General features: G+C 39.1%; 1 protein-coding gene across 1 annotated transcript in view; it reads left to right on the forward strand.

Annotated features, from left to right (window-relative positions):
- Positions 1-24,783, forward strand: part of plxna1a (plexin A1a) — a 223,005-nt gene that overhangs the window by 143,494 nt on the left and 54,728 nt on the right. The window contains exons 10-12 of the mRNA XM_056257929.1: positions 598-798; positions 15,460-15,556; positions 19,703-19,893. Of these exons, the coding sequence (XP_056113904.1) occupies positions 598-798; positions 15,460-15,556; positions 19,703-19,893 (489 nt within the window). The remainder of the gene's footprint in view (positions 1-597; positions 799-15,459; positions 15,557-19,702; positions 19,894-24,783) is intronic.

Genomic DNA, 24,783 nt, shown 5'->3' on the forward strand with positions numbered 1-24,783 from the left:
TTGGCATCATAACTCGGGTGCCAATGCCAAGTCTTTAAAATGGCACACGCCCTCAAAAAGCTTAATTGCATTCTCTGTGCCCTGGTTTTCCAATCTGTTGGCATGACAACGGTGGCAATGGCCTTGAAGTCCTCCTCGCATCCTTCATATCCTCGCCTTCGCTCGCTCTTGATTTAGCAGCATCACTGCCATGTCTGAATGGCCACATTTACTCAAGTAGTAAGATCAAAGTGTATTTGATCTTCTGTAGATGCACCTAAGTGCTGTTATTTAAATCTATCAAAATTATAATAGCAAGTCATTATGTTTTCTGTATAGCAGTCTCAAATTATGTCTATGTGTGTGTAAAAATACATCTTTCATACCTCTAAACACATGACAAATATAAACGCTTTGTTTTGTTCAATCTATTGTATGCTACAAACATGAATAACCCCTCAAAGTGACCATATGTATGATTTTCGGCTCACAGATGATAAAATGTGTGTAAATAAATCCTTTAATATCATAGTTTTGGGAGTCTCTTCACTCACATTTGATTTAAAACATATAGAAAAGGGCATTTTCTGAAGACTATTCGCTTTTTTAATTTTGCAGGAGTGTCCTCAGATCCTGCCGTCCACTCAAATCTACATCCCTGTTGGTGTCATGAAGCCCATCACCCTGTTGGCCCGGAACCTTCCACAGCCGCAGTCTGGCCAGAGGAACTACGAGTGTATCTTCTATATCCAGGGGAAAGAGTACAGTGTCACTGCACTGCGCTTCAACAGCACCAGCATACAGTGTCAGAAGACCATGGTAAGATAAAGGCTTGTTGTTTGTTGTTTTGGGTAGGTTTATTTTGTTCAGTAAGGAAGCCCTTGTTTTTGCATAGCTCAGGAGATGTAATGGAGTTATTAGCTGTTAACTTCATTTCTGAAAAAAGCAGAAGAAGCTTAAACCAGCCTATGGTTGATTGCAACTTGTCAGTTGGTTTAATCAGATCTTTTTTTCTTCCTTAGAAGTACGGTAGAACAGTAGAACAAAACAGTAGAAACAAACTTTATATATATTTACATTACTGTTAAACTGTTTGGAGTCAGTAAGATTCTTATTCATCAAGAGTGTGTTAAATGGATAAAAAATGAAGACGTGTAATGTTACAAAAGTTTTTATTTCAAATAAATGCTGTTGTTTAACCTTTTTTATTCATAAAAAGAATTGTCAAAGAAATTAAGCAGCTACTAAAATATTAAGCAGCAACAGTTTTGACCCCAAACTTTTTATTCATTAAACATTTCTCCTAAAATGCACTCAACATTGAATTATATTATATCATAGAATTCAATTCAATCTCAATGTTAAACTTAGTTACACAACATAGAATTCTATAGAATTCAGATAGACAGACAGACAGACAGACAGACAGACAGACAGATAGATAGATAGATAGATAGATAGATAGATAGATAGATAGATAGATAGATAGATAGATAGATAGATAGATAGATAGATAGATAGATAGATAGATAGATATATAGACAGATAGAGAGATAGGAGAGATATAGATAGACAGATAGATAGATAGACAGATAGACAGATAGATAGATAGATAGATAGATAGATAGATAGATAGATAGATAGATAGATAGATAGATAGATAGATAGATAGATAGATAGATAGATAGATAGATAGATAGACAGATAGAGAGATAGGAGAGATATAGATAGACAGATAGATAGATAGACAGATAGACAGATAGATAGATAGATAGATAGATAGATAGATAGATAGATAGATAGATAGATAGATAGATAGATAGATAGATAGATAGATAGATAGATAGATAGATAGATAGATAGGTAGGTAGATAGATAGATAGATAGACAGATAGATATATAGACAGATAGAGAGATAGATAGATAGACAGATAGATATATAGACAGATAGAGAGATAGGAGAGATATAGATAGACAGATAGATAGACAGACAGACAGACAGACAGACAGATAGATAGATAGATAGATAGATAGATAGATAGATAGACAGACAGACAGACAGACAGACAGACAGACAGACAGACAGACAGACAGACAGACAGACAGACAGACAGACAGACAGACAGACAGACAGATAGATAGATAGATAGATAGATAGATAGATAGATAGATAGATAGATAGATAGATTGATTGATGACTTTTAATTGCAGCATTTAGGAAAAGAGACACATATGAGCACTGGCATAGGAGACTTTAATTTAACAGCTTTAATTTACTCTTCATTTGATTGCATTGCTGTCTAGAAGAAACAATTGAGATGCTAATGGGATCCCATTGGGGATTTTTCTTTCCACTGGAAAGAATTTCTAGCCAAACTTACTGTAGAGTGTCGTGTGTATTTTATGATCACATGGGCCAGTGGACCTGCACCCCAGGCAAATGGACCGAAAGTCATTCTGACAAGCCGTGACTCGCTTAAATCCTCACATCTCTGCAAGTTGTTTAAAAGTCATTATTGGTGGAGAAACGCTAGTCCAAATAGCTGGCCATTTTCTTACAGCACTGCTGACACAAGCCTTCCCCCTCATTGCCTTCTGGCCAATCAACATTTTGTCTGCCTGTCAAAAATCCCATCAGGCACTGGGCAGGCACTGGTGGACCATAAGGGCCTGATGAAACACGTGCCACTTGTTATCGTTTTAACAGACTGCTTTGCAAAGGCAGTCATTAGTGGCAGAGAGAGGAAGCTTGGGTATTTGATGGCACCGTGACACTCCTCACCATGTCTTATTGATGGCCGTTATAGGACGCAGCCTCTTTCTCTTTTGTGTTGAGATTCCCGGTGTTACTGAGGGGGAGCTAATTACACGGCTAAGAGTTTGCACAGAGCTGTCTCGCTAAAGACTTTATCGACTGTTTGCTGTCACAGCCGTTTCAAATCAACAGCGATTGGCGCGTCGCTGACGAGAAGTTATTCCGCCAGCTGGAAGCATCAGCCAGAGTGATGTTAACTTTAACAGTCAACGAGAGCCAAAAACTGCCGGCTGATAAGCGACCTGTTCTCTTCGAATTTTGCTAGGAAGGGTGGAAGCGTTACTGGTGCATTTCTGAATGGGTTTCTCAAATGTTTAGCTCACTTAAAATTAAAAACTGTCATTATTTACTTGCCCTCGTGTCATCCTTTCCTCTCTCGAACACAAAATGAGAATTTTCATAAATTGACTGATAAAGTGGTCCATATGAATGTGTAATGATAAGACTGAAATTTAAGTTGGTTTTCACTGTAACCAGATGATTGAATCTTTAACTTAAACTCGAGAGCCACATCAGACTGTTTCATTGATAAGATCCAACTCAAACAATAATTCATTCATGCATTGATTCAATTGGACATTGCCACTTCTCTTGTAAATATGATTAGAATTAGAGCATTTTTTTTATAATGACTTATTTGCTCCATTCCTTAAAGTTTGCTCTGTTCCTCACATGACTTCAGAAAACTTAATATGGAGCATTTGACATCATTTGAACCACTTTTATGGGGCTTTTTAAGCCCCCATAATTGCATGGAAAAGAGCAGTCTTAAAAATGTCTCCTTTTGTTCTCCAAAGAATCAATTAGAAAGTTGTTTTAACTCATTTGAAACTCAGATACAAAAAGTAACATGTTCATTTATGAAACACTTCTCAAAATCAGTATGATTCTATGATGTGTTGTTCTTGAACAATCATGGATAACAGTAGGTCATCTCTATCTCAGCTGAAACTCTAAGATTAGGTCCCTTACTTTACTTTGGTCATCTGCGGCTTATGCCGGTGACGGAACCACGCCGGGACTGGTTCTGTGCTGCTGGGTATCCAGACAGCCTGTCACTCCTAATGAGAGCCGCAATTACAGCCGTGTTAAGATCCCACTGCAATTACACCATTAAATGCCAGCAATTATCAGTTACTTAGCTTGCAGTGATTGTAGCATGAGTGCTGTGTAGCCCTGCGTGAGAGTTCCATTACCAGAAGAAGGAGCATGTTTGGAATGACAGGCTTTAGGATAGATCAAGAGTTACTATTGTTTTAGACATTCACACAGTCACTCCTTACAGATTAAATGACTGTTCGTCAATAGGCTTCGGTCTGAATCGGAACCGAAGAACTTTTGTATTAAAGCGGTTTGGCTGAGGTGCCAGACGGCAGGCCGGATTTGAATCACCCACCAAAAGCCCCTGCAGTTCTTTTCATTCAGTCCACAGAAAAATTTCCCATCTGATTAAAACTCTGACTAACGGTTTTTGTTGAATTCAAAGGGATTTGAACTGTTTGCTTTGACATAACACTGCTGTTTCTGAGAAATGCAGTGTTGGTAGTAACATTACATAATCTGGTTACTTTCTGCTAACATTAAAGTTCCGAGTTGCTACTTTAAATTACTTCAAAAAGTGTTTGAATATTGAAGACACACTAAATATCTGAATGTCAATACATTAGATAACGAAAAAACTAAATTATTCTAGAGCTTTTCTTTGAACTGTATTTACTTTTTGAGCCATTTTGGAAAGTAATTTTGACAAAATGGTGAATATTTTATTTATTTATTTATTTATTTATTTGTCAGTTCATGAAGTAATTTCCTTGTAGATTCAAGATTGATAGCCTCTAAGTGTCAACGGATTGTTGGGAAATGTTTTGCATAAAATAATGGGGTTGTACTGCCTTTCTTCAATATTATTTCCCAATCCATTGACATTCAGGTATTTTTAAGAATTAATAATAACATTTGGGACCACAGTTGCAGGGATATACTCTTGCCAATACCAATTTGAATTTAAATGAAATAAATCAAATATATATGTTTTTTTTAATTGCATATCGTTACCATAACACAATTATTTGGGTCAAATATTAGATGAATTTCAAAATATGTGTTCACTATTTTACATGCTTTCAAGTGATTTTTTTTGCAAATTTGACAAAACCTCAGCTATGCTAGCTATCTGCTGTAGATAATATTATCATGGTGACAGAATTGGCGACAACAATGCAGAATGCATCACAGAAGTGGCATAAAAATGGATGTACAAGATAAGCGCTGGATTGGTCACTTTTATCGTGAGTTACAGAATAATATTGCAAGAGGCGTTCCTCAGCGCTGGTCGTTTGAGGTCAGTCTCGTGCCAGGTAGATTGGAGGCAACAGCTGGCAGGTGGAATCCCAGGCTCGCAGTGGGCAGATGGCTGGCGTTGTATGATTAGGGAGGGGGAGCTGATTGTGTTTGCCTGAGATTGATCAATTCGATCCTTTGTCTCTCTACTTAAGACAATAGAGAGACGGGTTAATAAAGCACGACGGAGTGTTGGGACGCAGAGGGAAGCGGGCAGTCCTGACTCAATCGATTGAGTAAACAAAGGATATACAGCTTAGGATGAGATGTGCTGAGAAGGAAGAACATCAGTGACATTAGCAGGTTGATACTGAAGGAGGAAGAACTTATTATCTGGTTTTTAAACTCTGTTTGGTTTGTTGTTATATCCAGTTGTCTGCAGATGTATGGAGATAGCCATGCATTTTCTCAAAGTGTGTGTCTGTAGAAGAGATGCAATACTGGACAAATGTGATGCCAAAAGCATGAGAGGGATTGAAACGGATGTAGCAGATTCATTTTTTCCCCCACAGTTTTAATTGTTCATTAATTTGGATACAAATATGATATCCTGATGAATCACGAGTCAGGTTTCTATCCATTTATTTTTATTTTGGGATACAAATGCTGGATGGAAATACTAAGAAACAATAATAATGTTTTATACGTTAATATTAGTTAACACAATGCCTAACAGGAACTAATAATGAACAATACTTTTACTGCATTTATTAATCTTGGTTAATGCTCATTTCTACATACTAATACTACATATACTAATACATTTGTGACATTTTAGTTATATAAATTGACATTCATTTATCGTGATAGAGAAATAAATAAACAGGAAAAAGTATATTTATAAATGAATATTATCCTAGATTAATAAATCCTGCATAAAAAAAACGATGTTCGTTGTTAGTGCAAGATACGCGTCTTTCTCAGCTTTATTTCTTTGTTTGTTTATTTTCACAATTTGTTGGTGTGAAAAAATGTAAATATTATCATTATCAATATTATTTTTTTGGACCCCATTGACTTTCATTGACAAAAACAGTTCTACAGAAGATATGAAGTCATACAGGTTTGGAACGATATGAGGGTTAAAAAATGGTGACATGATGTTTTTTGGGTAACCCTTTAGACTCATAAACCAAGACCAATATGATGTTTATGGGAGGGATGTGTAAGTCAGTGTAAGCACAAGACGGCTCACAGATTGTGCTCTGGCACCAGCACAAATTTGGTGGAAAAGATGTACAAGAGAGGAAATCAAATGAAGGAGTGAAGATGGGTGTATAAAAGACAAGACAAGAGACCTAAAGTCGCTCTCCTCTACAGAGCCCTCTCTCTGAGCGCCACAGCTCAGGACCCAGGAGATGAACAGAACAGGCTGATGGTATCAGACTCTGCTTTACAACATTACCTTCAGCTCAGATAAATGACCGGAGAGAGAGAACGAGAGACTGACAGAGAAAACACAATGATGGAAAGGAACAGAGGGGGGAAAGGGAAGAAAAATCTCATCCAGAATCTCCTCTATGCCGTCTACAGCAAAATGAGGACTATCGGGAGAGTTTGATAGGATCCAATTAAAAGCTGTCGTAGATAAAATGATGATGAATTGCAGCCGTGCAGCAGAGAGAAGCTTTGCTTCAGACTCAACACACCAGTTCCTCCCCAAACACTTTGAGGGGGGGAAACAAGATAGGAAGGAAGGAGGGAAAATGAGCTCGGGAGGAGAAGGGTCATCATTTTTGAGGAAGGGAGCGGGATGCAGCTTTGGTATGTTGGGGCGAGAGGGAGAGGTGAATAACTGGAGGAGTCTCAGTTGCTTCCCACAGCGGGGTTAAGAGTGTGTCACACGCTCCCGTGGAGCCGAGCTCCTGCTAGGAAGAAGATTCACCATGAGCTCAGAGCTGAATTCAAGAGCTCCAGCCACTTGACAAAATGACTCTCGTCGCAAAAAAAAAAAACACGACACAGCAGTTGCACCAATAAAACAACTCTGCATAATGAGCTACAAATACATAATGACAGCTTCTTTTTTTCTTCTTCTTCAAAATTAGTCAAGTATCAGTAGTACTTGGAATTAGTGATTTCAACAAACCACTAACAATAAGAATTAAATTTACGTACGCAACTTGTCCCGTACAATCTCTGCAATTTCTTAAACATAAAAGTGTTATGCAATCAATAAGACATTTCTCCTTATGTAGAACCTTTTTGGCATTAAGACTAATATACAAAAATTATTTATGATTTATAACTGCCTTTTTAAAACTTTTTGACAATTAAAAATGACGTCGTACTATAGGAGCAAAATAATAAATTGGATGTTGCATGTTTGTGTTAGGTTTCCGACCGTGTGTGTGTGTGTTGGGTTTCTGTATGTGTGTGTGTGTGTGTGTGTGCATGCGCTTGTGTGTGTTTAAAACCCCTCCCGGTGTGCTGATGTGTTATTTTTACCCAGGCGCACAGGTATGCTATCAAAATGACTAATTATATAAGACTGACCCACACAAAAGGCGGCGTTTTTTCTTCCCTCCCTCCTCACGTTCCAGCAGCTGGTCTGTTTTGTTAACATCGGCACTTTCCAGCCCCACGGACCCGGAGTCTCCTGCCTCACCCGCACGTATCCGTACGCTCCCTTCTTCCCTCCATCCCCCTGATCAATGGGCTTGCCAGCAGAGGACGGGCGCAGGCTGGGGAGATGCCCGGTGTGTCTCTCTATTCCTGGCCTCCATTCATTTTCCCCTGTGAGGGTAATTATGCATTTTGGGCATGCAGGTGGAGAGAGAAAGAAAGAAAGAAAGAAAGAGGACCTATACAACTCATATGTTACTCTATTCTCAGACTATTGTACATGCACAACTGCTTACACCTTTCAGGTACTATAACTGGAGTCATAATAAGTGGAGATCTTGTTGTCTTTTATCACGTTCAGAAGTTAGTTTAATGCTTTCTTATTCTCTTTTAAGGTCAGTGAGTAAGTCCAGCCTGGTCTTCTGCAAAGTTGTTTTACTTTCATTCTTGGACGAGTAATTTGAATCACTTTTTAGGGGGATTTTTTTCCCTTGCCGTTTACAAAGATAACTGCCTGATAAGTGGCAAAATACCTTAAAAAATATGCTGCTGAAATTGCATGAAAGTGATTGATAAAATATTCTGTCATGTAAAGAACAATCAGATATACTTGAAGCAATCACTTGACACTTATTGCGTTCATCCTGGTCATATATTACATCAAAATGAAAAGGAAATATCAGCTTGAAAGCGGTTTGTCGGCTGCACATCTATGATGTGAATCTCCCATTCCATCACATACTAAAAGTGCTCTATTGGGTTGAGATCTGGTGACCGAGGAGGCCATTTGAGTATAGTGAAATCATTGTCATGTTCAAGAAACCAGTTTGAGATGATTTGAGCTTTGTGATATGGTGCGTTATGCTGCTGGAAGTAGCCATCAGAGGATGGGTACACTGTGGTTATAAAGCGATGGAGATGGTCAGCAACAATTCTCAGGTAGGATGTAGAGTTTAAGCGATGCTCAGTTGGTACTAAGAGGCCCAAAGTGTGCCAAGAAAATATCCTCCACACCATTACACCACCAGCAGCCTGAACCATTGATACAAGGCAGGATGGAGCCATGCTTTCATGTTGTTTATGCCAAATTCTGACCCCATCTGAATGTTGCAGCAGAAATCCAGACATTTTTCCAATCTTCTATTGTCCAATTTTTGGTGCGAATTGTAGCCTCAGTTTGCTGTTCTTATATGACAGGAGTGGCACCCGGTGTGTTTTCTGCTGCTGTAGCTCTTCTGCTTCAAGGTTTGACGTGTTGTGTGTTTAGAGATGCTCTTCTGCACACCTCGGTTGTAACGAGTGCTTATTTGAGTCACTGTTGCCTTTCTATCAGCTCAGACCAGTCTGGTCATTCTCCTCTGAACTCTGGCATCAACAAGACATTTTCACACACAGAACTGCTCCTCACTGGATATTTTCTCTTTTTTGAACCATTCTCTGTAAACCCTAGAGATGGTTGTGTGTGAAAATCCCAGTAGATCAGCAGTTTCTGAAAAACTCAGGCTAGCCCGTCCAGCACTAACAACCATGCCATGTTCAATGTCACTTAAAATCCCCTTTCTTCCCCATTCTGATGCTCAACTTGAACTTCAACAGATCGTCTTGACTATGTCACAAATATGTGTTTATAATATTAAAATCTCTTTTCATGTAACCATAATGTTAAATTGTGCCATGTTTATATAAAAAAAAACACTGATAAAAATATATAGACCCACTTTATTGAAAACGTCAGAAAATTGCATTTAAAGGAGAACTCCGGCGCAAAATGAACCTTTGGTCTAATAAAACATTGGTACCTAGTCAACCGTTCTCTGAGATTTGTTTTCATGATAATCGAATGTAAAGAGTTTTATCTCTAAAAACTGTTTAGCGTACAACTCTAGTAATGGGGGCATATAATAAGTAAAAAGAAATCGCTAGTTTATACCACTAACAAGGCTCAAAATAGCCCCACACGAACACAGTAACATAATGAGGGTCCCTACATGCAAAACGAAGCATTGAGAACTTTGTAAGTGTACAGACCGTTTAATAAGAAGATAAAGATAAAGACAGTCCACTTCGTGTATACAGACAGGAGCCATCTTTGGAAAACAGTCTCGACTAATCAAACCACGAACGCCATTCATACAGTTCAGAAGTTCACTGAACTTCATACAGTTCAGCTCACTTAGCACGTCGTTCGTGGTTTGATTAGTCGAGACTGTTTTCCAAAGATGGCTCCTGTCTGTATACACGAAGTGGACTGTCTTTATCTTTATCTTCTTATTAAACGGTCTGTACACTTACAAAGTTCTCAATGCTTCGTTTTGCATGTAGGGACCCTCATTATGTTACTGTGTTAGTGTGGGGCTATTTTGAGCCTTGTTAGTGGTATTAACTAGCGATTTCTTTTTACTTATTAAATGCCCCCATTACTTGCGTTATTCGCTAAACAGTTTTTAGAGATAAAACTCTTTACATTCGATTATCATGAAAACAAATCTCAGAGAACGGTTGACTAGGTACCAATGTTTTATTAGACCAAAGGTTCATTTTGCGCCGGAGTTCTCCTTTAATACACTTCGTCTGTGATAAACTACGCAAACACAGCGAAAGTTGGCTCCGTTTTCAATTCCGCCCCCGATTACAAGCAGAAAATCTCAATCTCGGTCTGAGCAGCGTCACATGAAGCCGCATCACCAATGAGAATATTATGATTTTTTTTTTTTTTTTAATGTCCATGCGCATTATGGTAATGAGACTTGGGAGGAAAATGTATGTAATTGTCATGAAAATGTCACTGTGCAGAATATAGACTTTTATAGGTTACAGGCTTAAATTCATTCATTCTCTTTTTCTGAGGTGAAATACAACCAGTATATTTTATTTTGAGATTTTTAGCACATTTTTTATTTTGAAAATACATCATAACCATGGCATGGTGTGGGCGTAGTGATCACAAAGACAAGAATGTATTGAGTAAGTCACAGTCTAGGAGACATTGACATTTATCAACATCTGCCATGTCAGCTCAGCACCTGAGGGGCTTTTTTTTTTTTAAAGACATCGTATGCATGTGTGTGAGGTTTGGCGCATATGGAATAAGTTGCCGGATCATGGTTATTCTTAATTGGGTCATGTGCGTGTTTCTCCTCACCTTGTGTTGGAGGCCTCCATCGGCCTCATGGGAACTCACACTTGCACAAGCAATTAATTACTCTCCGCCATGTCTCCATGATGACCACGGGCTGAATAATGAGCGTTATTATTCATCCAGTCTCAAGTAGACGCAGAGCTCCTCCCCGAGCTCCTCGCACGCTGCCCTCTCTCACCAAACAGAGGCTGTTGTTTTCCACCACCTTTTCCATAAATGCTGCGTGTGACCTTTTTGTAAAGAACAATGCACCATTTAGTTGTTTCCAGCCATTTTGTGGTCACCAAAAGTCACGTGACCTCAGTCGCATGATGTTACCGCAACGATTAGCATCGAATATGCCGATTGTTTGACTGAGGTGAGAGCGTAGTGTAATGTCAAAGGCATGTTAATGATGATATGAATAAATCATAGCTGTGTTTTCGGACGGCCCTCGGAGAACAGCGACGACCGTTGTAAAGACGCGACGTATGTGTGGGAGGACAGCTGGAGCTCTTTAAAGTTTAATGGAGCTGGGGCGCTGGTGAGGAGACGTAGGCAGGAGGAGTGTGAGGGTTCACATGTCGTCTTAGGGAAGAATGTGTGTTTGTAAGCGTGGAGGTCATCTGCGGTCTGCGTGGAGGATGTGTTTGATCAAATTGGAGCTCTGAGAGAAGCTGCCAATGATTAGTTGTCAAAAGAAAGGCCTTGTGACTCGAGGGTGTTTAGCTGTTTACCCTTGGCCTTGTGCCTTTCAAAGAGTCGTCAACTGACTCTTTGGCTTTGTTCAGACAGGCAGCAAACATCTGATTTATTTATTTATTTTTTGCCGTGTCCGACTCAAATGTGTTTAGATGTGTGTAACTAACCGCGGCAATTGTTATTTTTTAAAAACTGTTTACATTTATTTACATAGTTTGAAATCAGATTAATACCATTCATAAGTCAAGTGGCAAATCGGTTTACAGTAGTTGTTTGTAATCTGAACCAACCACATTAAATATATGGGATTTGAAATCTGATTAAAATATGTGTTTTTAGATATACATTTCAGTTTCAATTGGACTTCCGTTCAAAAGTTTGGGGTCAGTATTATTTTTATTTTTTTATTTTTTTACATAGAAATACTTTTATTTTGCAAGAATGCATTGAAATTGTCAAAAGTGACAGTAAAGGCATTTATATTATTACAAAAGATTTCTATTTCTACAGCTTTGTTTTCTATTTCAAATAAATGCTGTTTTTTATACGTTCTATTCATCAAAGAATCCTGATTTTTTTTTTATCACGGTTTACTCAAAAATATTAAGCAGCACAACAGTTTTCAACATTCAGAATGTTTCTTGAGCAGCAAATCAGCATATTAGAATTATTTCTGAAGGATCATGTGACACTGAAGTAATGATGCTGAAAATTCAGCTTTGCCATCACAGTAATAAATTAGGCCTTCATTAAAATGTATTAAAATAGAAAACAATTATTTTAAATTGTAATAATATTTCTGTTTTGAATGTATTTTTGATCAAATATATGCAGTCTCAGTGAGCATAAAATACATCTTTCCAAAAACATTTATAAAAAAACGCACCAACCCCAAACGTTTAAACATTAGTGTATGTTCAGATGCAACATTAATCTATTAAATGGTCAATGAGTGAACGTTAGTGGTTTAAGAGGCGGTGTTTGCATGAATGTGTCAATAGTGCTGTAATCCCTCTGATGCTTATGTTGTCTGATGCTCTTCGGGAGTTCATCATGGTGAGATGTCATGATGGACGTGAGCAAAGGCAATTTTCAGTTTTCCGTCCTCGCTTTCCAAAGTGACAGCTACTCAGTTATAGTAGAAGTAAGACTCTCGCTGTCGCGCTGACACTTAAATCAGTACCGCAGCAACCGATGTGGATATACCGGATATTGACTAAACTGTCAGAACAAACGGACCTGATTTCATCACTTGCAGCATGACAGACGGGTAAAGTCATAAAGATCCAAAAAAAAAAAAAAAAAAAAGATTTATGTGCAATGTGAACAAAACCGGTCCTATGCTCACCATACTAGTTAGTCTTCGCTTTAACGTTTGTTTTGTTGCGCTACATTTTATAAACATTGACAGATAATTTAAAATCCTTCCTGTCATTTCGAAAGATAACAAATAATGGTCTAGTAGTGCATTTTCTTTCTTTGGAAACAATCACATTGCATATCATTTTGCGTGACTTTTGTAGTAATACTGAAAGTGACAATGGATAATTCACCTCAGAACTAATGTGAACAAACAAGTGTCTATGGAGTACATTCTTAATCATAATTTCTCCGTTTTCTCTTCTTTTTTCCCCCCCTTTTTTTTGTTCATTGGTTAAAAACAAGGGTATTCAGGATTGGAACGCCATGAGGGTGATTTTGTGTGAACAATTCCTTTAATACACTCAACGAGAGGTTGCCGCTTTGAAATGGTTTCTGCACAAAAATTGTTTTGATGTTACACACAAACACATTTGAAATGCACTGCAAAACTGGCTTGACGTGTATTTTATATGTTCAAGTCTCAATGGTCAACTATTATGTGTTTGTGTGTGTGTGTGTGTGTGCACATGTGTGTGTATGTTGGAGACAGTTGAAGCCAAATGAGATGTGTCAGAAAGCAAATTGGAAATGCCAATTTCACTTAAGTCCCAGCAACACGCTTCACGCCTAAACTCCGCCACTTGTTTCATGTGTAAATTAATGGCTTCCGCTCTGTAATTTAGATTTTTTGAGCTCTCCCACATGCCCTCATTCTATTCCGCCCCGTTTCCGTCTCGCTTCCTCTTTCCCATGCGCACTCCGACCCCTCAGCTCATCCAGAAACGGCCAGGGCTGCGCGCAGACAAATCGCATTTCTCTCTGCGCACTGGTTCTGAGTCAGTAGCTTTGCTTGAAGAGACGGTTTCTGATACCAGAAGCTCGCCTGTAAGTGTGCTGAATGTCTGCTGCTGTTTATCAGTGCTTGTAAGGAGTGTGTGTGAATGAGAGGGGCCGTGGAGAGGAGGCTGCTGTCAGGGTGGAGTGTTTTCACCTCCCCCCATATTGATCTGACAGTCTCACAATTGCGTGATGAGAATCCTGACTTGTCTCTCCTTCGCTGTCCGTCTCACTCTGTTGCGCCCTCCGTTTTATCCGTCTCACTCTCTTTCTCGCTCTCTCTCTCAAGGATACACTTTTAAATGGCAAGATTTACATGGAGCGAGATAAGCCAGCATGTTTCATTCATTCGCTGCCATTTCAGCAGGGCTGAGCTCGAGCTGTGCACCGGAACACGGTCTGCGTGCGTTTCTCTGAGCGCTCTTCATCCCGGCGGCCTCCAGTTGCATGTCAGGATCAGTGCAGTAAATCACTGATTTGCTGCACAACAATATGGTCACGTTGAATTGGCAGCATGCACACTTAAATGTGTTGTTTTGTCTTGTGTTAAAGGTTTGTTTTTTTGTGTGTTTGTTTGTTTGTTTTATTTGAGGTCGTTTTAATGGATAGACACATTTTGTTGGATTCAAACTCTTATAGCTGAGAGAGGACATTAAAAAAGTGTTGAGCTGCGTGGGTTACGGGAGTCGGAAAATGTTGCGAGCCAGATTCAAATTCTCATTTCCTGAGCTTGAATGTGTTCAGCAGTATATTTTTGTTTGTATGTGTGATATTTTGGCCATTTTTGTCTTTTTATTAATTGGAGAGAGGACTGGAAATTAGTTGCGAGCCAGATTCAAACTCCAATTTCCTACATGAACACCACAGCTGAATGTTGACCACATTTTTTTGGTTATTTTGAGTCTTTTTGTCCTTAGTAGACAGAAAACAGGAAATTATGACTAGAAACTGGAATAATTGGTTCAGAAATAAAAATCAGATTCTGTATTTCCTGCATATTAAGCACCATAGTGCAATGGCATTTTTTTTATTGTTGTTGTCTTTTTAGCAGATTTTATCAACACAACAACAGGAAAAGATAGTGAGAAGTGTAGGAAATCGTAATCGAAAAATGTTGCAAGCTAAATTCAAGCTCTCATTTTCTTCATAAACACTACAGTTGACTGTGTCTGTTTAGTAGAGAGTGCACATGAAATTATGGCTAAAAATAAAAGTATTTCCCGCATAAACACTACAGTACAATGTGTCTCTTTCGTAGATGGAAAGACAATAGATAGAGGACAGGAAGTATTAGTGAGAAGTGAGGGTAATGGGATTGAGTAATGTCAAGAGCCTGATTTCCAACAGGGATTTTTTTTTTGTCTATTTTTTTGTCTTCTTTTTAGAGGATAAACACTATAGAGAGAGGACAGGAAGTAATGATAAGAAGTGTGAGTAATCAGATCTGAAAATGTTGTTCAATGCGTCATTTAATCGTTTTTTTGGTGCCTTTGTGTCTTTTTGGTGGATTAGCCACACTTTGGAGACAGAAAATGATGGTGATAAGCAGGAAGAGTGGGATGGTAAAAGCTGTGAATCATATTCAAACCCATATTTTCCACATGATGATTGTTGAACACCCATGTAAAACATAAACTTTTTTCAATTGATGACAGGAATTTTAGTTGATGGAGGCTGGTATAATGTGTGATGAATAGCATGGAGTCATATCTATCTTTCGTTTTTCTTTCTCTCTCTGCAGTATGACTATGAAGGAAATGACATCAGCGACCTGCCGGTGGACCTATCAGTTGTGTGGAATGGAGATTTCGTCATTGACAACCCCTACCATATCCAAGGTAAACCTCGCCTCAGTCTGACACATCCGTTTCTCTACAGTCACTCTTTTTGTAGTATCCACCCTTCTGTGAAGATGAATTAGGGCCGTTTTATGCTTGGCTGGATGTCAGGCCTCACTGCTCTCCATACCGCTTATCTGGTCCTTCCTGAGCTGTGACTGCAGCTCGCCGCCGCTAAACAATGAGAAACCGTGTGAAACCCTCATTCAGAAAGAATGAAAAGGGTGTCAGTCGAGAAAGTGTGGTTATGGGTTGACTACCCCATCTCGATGGCTCAGCCTGACTCTTCATATACCTCAAAATGAGCGCTTTGGTCATTTTGGGTCGAGTCCAGGTCCATTTGCTGCTAATATTTCAAGTGTCAGGCTGGTAAGCAGCTATTTAGAGCGCTGAGTGAATGGCGACTCTGGAGGGCCATCCAATAGATCGCCACACCTGGGCCAAATGTAGCTCTCAGCACCTTGAGTGATGGTAACGAGTGGCACGCTTTTCCGTTCTTCTTTTTCCCATCTCTTTGCTGTCAACAAAATCTGAAAAATGCTATTGTACACAGAGATAGGAAGGCATTAAGACGGACCCAGATCCAATGTTTGTGTAACATCCTGTCTACTAAGATGCCTTCATATGGTCGGTTTCAAAAGATAGAATTGATGAATGCTTCACTTTGGTTGGGTGGAGTACAAGTAAATTGATTCATAAGTAATTCAAATAAAAAAGTCATTTTATGATTACTTGTCTATACTCTAATGTTAGTTTGGGGTCAGTAAGGACGCATTAAAGTGATCAAACATGACAGACATTTATGCAGTTACAAAATATATATATATTTATATTTGTCAATCTTTTGAGCTTATTATCAAAGAATCTGAAAAAACTATATCAGTTAAAAAAAATATTAAGCAGCAAAACTGTTTTAGTGAGCATAAGAGACTGACCCCAAGCTTTATATATATATATATATATATATATATATATATATATATATACACTCACCGGCCACTTTATTAGGTACACCTGTCCAACTGCTCGTTAACACTTAATTTCTAAGCAGCCAATCACATGGCGGCAACTCAGTGCATTTAGGCATGTAGACATGGTCAAGACAATCTCCTGCAGTTCAAACCGAGCATCAGTATGGGGAAGAAAGTTGATTTGAGTGACTTTGAACGTGGCATGATTGTTGGTGCCAGAAGGGCTGGTCTGAGTATTTCAGAAACTGCTAATCTACTGGGATTTTCACGCACAACCATCTCTAGGGTTTACAGAGAATGGTCCGAAAAAGAAAAAACATCCAGTGAGCGGCAGTTCTGTGGGCGGAAATGCCTTGTTGATGCCAGAGGTCAGAGGAGAATGGCCAGACTGGTTCGAGCTGATAGAAGGGCAACAGTGACTGAAATAACCACTCGTTACAACCGAGGTATGCAGCAAAGCATTTGTGAAGCCACAACACGCACAACCTTGAGGCGGATGGGCTACAACAGCAGAAGACTCCACCGGGTACCACTCATCTCCACTACAAATAGGAAAAAGAGGCTACAATTTGCAAGAGCTCACCAAAATTGAACAGTTGAAGACTGGAAAAATGTTGCCTGGTCTGATGAGTCTCGATTTCTGTTGAGACATTCAGATGTTAGAGTCAGAATTTGGCGTAAACAGAATGAGAACATGGAACCATCATGCCTTGTTACCACTGTGCAGGCTGGTGGTTGTGGTGTAATGGTGTGGGGGATGTTTTCCTGGCACACTTTAGGCCCCTTAGTGCCAATTGGGCATCGTTTAAATGCCACGGCCTACCTGAGCATTGTTTCTGACCATGTCCATCCCTTTATGGCCACCATGTACCCATCCTCTGATGGCTACTTCCACCATGTCACAAAGCTCTAATCATTTCAAATTGGTTTCTTGAACATGACAATGAGTTCACTGTACTAAAATGGCCTCCACAGTCACCAGATCTCAACCCAATAGAGCATCTTTGGGATGTGGTGGAACGGGAGATTCGCATCATGGATGTGCAGCCGACAAATCTGCGGCAACTGTGTGATGCCATCATGTCAATATGGACCAAACTCCCTGAGGAATGCTTCCAGCACCTTGTTGAATCTATGCCACGAAGAATTGAGGCAGTTCTGAAGGCAAAAGGGGGTCCAACCCGTTACTAGCATGGGGTACCTAATAAAGTGGCCGGTGAGTGTATATATATATAAGAGATTATTGACAAGAGATTATGGTGTCTTGAAAGCATGTCTGCACCATGCAAATGAATAAATAAATAAATAATATGTATTTATAATTCATTCATTTGTACTTGTTTTTTTTTCAGACAAATATTTCTACATCCGTAAAACAAGATAAATTTGCTTGAATAAACATTGTATAAAATATTAAAAGAAAATATATGCAAAGAAAAACATTTAGTTTTTAACCACAATGACATATATTGTTTTCCTTGTTTAAAGCGTAAATCTCACTAAATTGATACATTTATGTGTAAGAACAAATTCAGTGTATATTATCTAACTAGTCTTAAACTATCTTGTTTTTGGGATGTTGAGATATTTTTTTGCTGTATTTCCCCCCCCCTCTCTCTCTCTCTCTCTCTCTCCCCCTCCCTCCCTCTCTCTCTCTCTCTCTCTCTCTCTCTCTCTCAGCGCTGTCTTTATAGCACAATAAATGTATCCATCTTCACCACGCTGCCAGAGAAAAACCCCAGCTTTGCTCTGCTGTAAAGTGGAAATGTTAATGTAATTAAATCATTCATTTGGTTCAGTTTAATTAGCGCAGCGCTACTTTTAAGCTTAGCCGTGGCTAATCAGATTAGCATGAGGCTGAGACGGATGGATACGCTGTCTCCTTTGAAGTCCGGCGGCAGTCTAAGACACCCAGGCAACAGAACATTCACCTAGTCCCATGAAGCTCCAGGGATCCATGAAAAATCTGCCATCTTTCTCTTTACAATGGGAATTTAACATCTGTAATTCACTAATTGCTAGCGGTAGCAGAGGTGATACCTTTGTTTCATAAATAATCCGATTTTTAATCTCTCTTCCTGTCAGTTGACATTTAAAGGGAACTATTTGAACATTTTAGATCAAAAATATAGCAGAATGTGTTTGTGCTCTCATTTTAAAGTCACCATGAATTCAAAATTGACCATTCTTGTTTGTTAATGGAGTATTTATTATTATACCGTAAATGATTTATCAGTGCACATTATTGTTATAATTGTTTTAATTCACATGCCCTTGTAATCTTTAATCAAAATAACTCCCCCTCCCTCTTGGCTCGAGGGCGGGACAACCTGTCACTCACATGAGATCCACCAATAGCAAAACACAACCATCCAATCATTCAGTCAATTCCAGATGGACAAAGTCAAGTCATTTTTTCTTGTTCAAATGGCAACATGCCGATTTAAAGTTTTGCAGATCGCTTAGCAGTTTAGCAGGTGTTGTTTGTGTAGATTAACTCGTTTGTTCAACTTCAATGCTCTTTTACATGCTTTCAGCTTCAAACAAAAGGCCACCATGGTACTATTTGGATGTGTACCACGGTATTCTTTGAAATACATTGGAATAATGTAAATACCATAATATATAGTGTTTACATGGTACATAATTTATGCTCTTAATTCATATGCATTTACCTGCTGAAAAACAGCTAAAACTCAGCTGGTCAGACTTGGAGAACCAGCTAAAACCAACTGAACACCAGTTTGGCCAGCTACATCCATGTTAAACCAGCTAAGACCAGCAAAGAATGGTTTCAGCTGTTTTTTCGATCTCAAATTGTCATGTTGAGTGCATTAAATTAAATAAAAAACAAGGCTTTGCATGATTTTACTACAGTAAAGGGGTGTATTTAGGCTCATGAGATGTAGGTGAAACTCACAACTAAAACTGTAACCGCAATATAAAATAAAAAACACCGGTGGTTTAAAAATAATCACATTTATTAAGTCTAATTAGCACAATAAACACTTCTTCAGTCAAGTATTACAGTTCATTAGCTCAACTGTAGATGGTTTATGGTTGCCAAGCAACTTGGCACGTTAATGAAGAATTCATCTGATGTGCGGTCGCAAGGTTTTGCCCTCTGCTCTGCCTGCATATTTATCCCTCTCTTTATCTCTGTTTGTCTCGACAGCGCACCTGTACAAGTGTTACGCCATGCGGGACAGCTGTGGGATGTGTCTGAAAGCGGATCCCCGGTTCGACTGCGGCTGGTGTGTGCAGGAGAAGAAGTGTTCGCTGAGACAGGAGTGTGCTCCTCTAGAGAGCACCTGGATGCACCCCAGTGCAGGAAACAGTCGCTGTGCGCACCCCAAAATCAACAAGGTAGCACCCGTTCTCATTCTGTCACACTCCATTTAACACATTCACTATTTACAAGGCTGTCAAACACACTTTTTATTGTGTGAGCATTTAACAGGTGTTGTTTTTTGCAGAGGAGTGTTGAAAATGTAGGTTCATCAACATCTTATGGTCTGCAAAGAATCTATCAATTACACTTTTTACTGTATTAGGTTTTTTGAATAGTTCTATGGTTCTTTTAAATTGTATATTTTGTTCAGATCAATGTAATGTATGTAATTGAAGTATCATCTGTTACACACAAGGAATAGTACTCTTAAAAATGACAATTCTGTCATTAATTCCAAACCCGCAAGACTTTTGTTCATCTTCGGAAACCCAAATGAAGATCTTTTTGATGAAATCTGAGAGCTTTCTGTCTCTCCATTGACAGCTACGCAACTACCAATTTGTCGCTTCAAAAAGTGAATTAGAGATCAACTTTTTAGAGAGATAAAGAGATTGTAAGACTCGATCGCTTTATATGATGAACAGATTGAATTTAGGCTTTTATTCACATACAAACATTCATCAACACACATCAGTTATGACGTGTGAGAACCAATGAGGTTCATGCTCGTGTTACGCAGCATGTTTGAGCTTCAGCAAGAACCAATAAGGTTCGTTCTCACGCGTCAAGCAGGTTTGGTTGAGCTTCTGTTTATGTTTGCTGATCAATGTTTATATGTTAATAAAAGCTTAAATTCAATCTGTTCTTTATATAAAGCAATTGCGTCTCTTCAGAAAATTTGGACTAAACTGCTCAATTCAAATGGAGTAGTTTCACGATCTCTTTATGAACTTTTGGAAGTGTCAAAGTGGTAGTTGCGTAGCTGTCAATGTAGGAACAGAAAACTCTCAGATTTCATCAAAAAGATCTTCATTTTTGTCTCGAAGATGAACGAAAGTCTATACGGGTTTGCAACAACATGAGGGTAAGTAATTAATGACAGAATTTTCATTTTTGGGGGAACTATCCCTTTAAATATAAGGGTTCCAAAAGTCGGTTCTCGCAGCAATGCCATAAGGGGCAATCGTTTTCATAGTTCCTATTGGCGCAAGTACCTGATTTTTGGCATGTACGCACCCCATAGACTGAGAACGATTTTGAATATAGGAATGCCTTTTGGGGGGACTAAATTAACTCCTACTTCAGAGTAGAGTCTAACCCGGCACAATAAGAACTACCAGTGACGTAGGTGTATGTTGATTGGCCGAACACATAATACGACAAAAACACAGCTCACAGTGTCCTCCACCCTCCAGTTGTTGATGTTGTTGAATGGCATGCTTGAATAATGTCTCCATCTGCTGGCTTTTAAAACTTCTTGTCATCCTAACACAACTAATAGAGCCGTACGTAATGGAGTGCAACAGAGCAGCATTAAGAATCTCAAATATTGGCAATTTGGCCATTTCTAGTTATTTGTGGGGAATTGTCCCCCTCAGGCCCTGACTGAGTTCCTATAACAACCCGGTGCGAAAACCCCTATTGAAGAACCTTTTTTGGTTCCCTAAGGAACCTTTCAGTGAGCAGTTCTTAAAAGGATCCTTTTTTTTTTTTGTAGTGTGAAGAACATATTTGTCTTTTGTAACACTGTAAATGTCTTTATATTTATTAGAAGGGATTTTAACAAATATTTGTTGTTTCCCACTTCTCATCTCATCATAAATGTTCGTTCAGAGAAACCATAAGTTTACTTCCCATATGTTAACGATGGCAATTCTGTACTGTTTTTCAGTTTCTATGACACTGACACTCTTAATCTAAGAAAAAAAAAAAAAGACCTCCATCTTCTTTTTTCCACAATGGCTGTGCCAAACAAATCTCTCGCTGTGCTTTTATTGCCGTGCAGCGGTGGATTGATGCTAATATACTGCGGTGTGCCAGTGTTGGCAGCTGGCAGTCTGAGAGACAGCGGTGTCTCTCAGTAAGATTAGCCCCTGATACTGGGTAATTGCCAGTGGCACAGTTGCTAATCCGTTAGCTCATGCCTGTCTCTCTGCTTACTTATCGCTCTATAACCAGAGCTGAAAGCTTGAATGGCGGGAGAAACAGAAAAGGAAGAGGTACAGACAAAGGAAGGGAAAGACAACATACGCTTGGTTTCAGTTCACTTGGAATCAGCTAACCAGTAAGACTATTTTGAACGGTTTTGATGACTACAGGCCCGAAATCAGGCCTACAGGAGGAAGTCTTCTGAAGTCATACAATAGCTTTGTGCGATGAACAGACTAAATTTAGCTTGAAATTGACATTTTCCCCTCTACCGCAGCTCTCAAATCAGATATGGTGCAGTTAGACACATGACGTCAAGCATTTTATGTTCCAGAGTGTCACGTGACCAAACGTCATTGACGTGACCTGTTGATCGCCATGTTTGATTTAAGAGCGAGTGGACGGAAATAAAGGTGTGAAGGATGGAAGTACAGTACGCTAAATGTTCTAAACCTATAAAAACCCTATAAAACAGCAACACAGGCTGTACTTCCTTCACAGGCCCATTTTTGGACATTTGTGGTACAGCTCTGATGTTATTAGAGAGACTACATGAGGGAAGTGAACCGGGTCCAAAATACACACTTGCCAAATGTGGGTAAAATTGCCTTTAGTGAGTAAATAAAAGGGAGTAAGTCGCCAGTTGGCCCAGTATTAGGCACAGTAGCAATAAATGGTTTAAATCAAATTGTGAGAATAATAATTAGATATTTAGCAATGAAAATCAACCCATCTACTAAGTAGTCAGTGGGAAAGTGTACCATCATTAGTTTACTTAGCAAACTAAAGGTTTTTTTCTTTCTCCAGAACTTCACATTCATGAAAAAAATAAAATATCAGTGTTATTTTTATATTTTTATAGGTTATACTACTATTGCTTTTATTAATACTTTTAAATTAGCTATTATTTTTTGTTTTTATTTTTATTTTCACTTTATTTTATTTTTTAGTAATTTTATGTGCTTTGATGTTTTTCTTAGATTTAAAAAAAATATATATTTCTAAATATTTTCATTTTTTTTATTATGACAAAACTATGATGGCAAAAATTATTTATTGGCCCAGTATAGAGCATTTACGTTCCATAACATTGGTTAACACAAGTAACATTATGCCAAATGCCTATATATTTTATCCTTTTCTTGCAGTTTATCAATTCCTACCACACACTCATTCCCTCGTTTCCCCTTCGTTCACGTCAGAGCCGTGTGATTTAGTATATTAGCCGGTGGATAAGCTTCTAATTTCATTTGGAATAGAGTATTTAAACTGGGATTTTCTGTCTCTCTCTCTTCAGAGAGAGACCCCTGGGTATGAGTAGTAATTGAATTTGCTTTATGCCTGTCTTATTGTCTGCTGTTTTGCGTCTCTGTTAAAGCAGTCTGCTGACGTCAAAGTTGTACCCTTTCACTCTATGGGCTAAGAAGGTCTGTAATACCTGGAGAGAGCTAGCCGTTAGCATTCCCATTCATCTCATTGGCAGCTACTCAATTGCAAAGTTTTGTGACATGCTGGTTGGAAAAACCCTGACAATCTTGGGGTAAAGTCCTCCTTAAACTGCTTCTTAGCTCTTGTTTTTCCCAAAATGCACCTCTTCACTTCGGCATCAATATCGCATTAACTTCCTCAGAGTGTAGATTTTCTCCATTTCTAATTACACCAGAGGAAAGCGCACCTAACCGGGGGCAACAGCAAGGTTTGTTATGCCGAACTTTCTTTTCTTTATCTCGGATTTTCTCTCCCTCACACACACGCACCCTTATCACACCTCTGTCAACAGTAAGCAGCTCTGATAAGCTTTGACACTGAAATATGTAAAATATACATGTTGTTCTGCCTTGTTTTTCATGCTGTGAGATGAAGTGAGACAGGCAATGAGAGGCGGTAGAAAAAAACAATGCGTCTGATTGGATGATTCAGATTCAATTCTCTTCATGTAGGTAACAAATGAAAAAATAGTCTTAAGCCTCACGTGCCTTTAGGGAGATGGACTTCTGCTGCTGCCCATCTAAGTCTGGTTGTGATTGGATGCTACCAAGCTACATGTAAAACAACCCCTCTGAAACCAATTACAGACCACTTTTCCCTCCATGTTTCGTTATGCTGTATTCGTTATTGGCATCGCTCTGTACAAAAAGGCAATTTTTGACTCTATGGTCTATATGAGGCTCTAAGATTGGCTTAGGGGGAGAGGGATTTGAGAACATATGCTGCAAACTAGCAATATTTGATGGGAGAATAGGGAAAAAGTGAAGCAAATTAGGGCCCTGGAAAGCTACATAACTAAAGCGACAGATATGGCAGAACTTTGATGCATTTTTCCATTCTTCAGCAGATTGGTGGAAGCTCTATAAATATGAGGTTTTCTGGGTGAAATCCCAAGTGAAGCTGTTGTACCCGTAAGCAAAGACACTTAACCTCAATTACATCAGGAAGCATGCAGCCGCAGACGTACGGAGAGGGGGTGCCAGACAGAACTGTGTGGCGTATCTGAGAGCTGAAAAGCGCAAGTAGATGTTCCTACCAGTAGATTTTGACTGTAATTTGTCGCCAAATGTTTTTTGAGAGATTTTACCCATGCTGCATTTCTGTGTTTGCCAAAAGATGAAAGACCCCCTTGCTGACGAAGATCAGGGAAAGACCGACAAACAGAAAGACGGTAGACAAACGCAACATCAGGAAAGCGTTAAGCCTTACACACTGTGCAGGTGGCTTGTGGGCGGATGGGATCTGGAAGACGGAGGTCTTCAGACACCCCAATCTGCCCCTATTCTTTTCACCCGCCGTCTTCTCCGAGTCCTCCCACTCTCCCTCCATTGTCGTCCTCCCACCCATTGGCGGGGGGTGGGGGGAAAGCGGTACACAAACAGTAATAA

Source organism: Rhinichthys klamathensis, unplaced genomic scaffold (genome assembly GCF_029890125.1).
Source record: "Rhinichthys klamathensis goyatoka isolate OS25496 unplaced genomic scaffold, OSU_Roscu_1.1 h1tg000147l_1, whole genome shotgun sequence".
Lineage (NCBI taxonomy): Eukaryota > Metazoa > Chordata > Actinopteri > Cypriniformes > Leuciscidae > Rhinichthys > Rhinichthys klamathensis.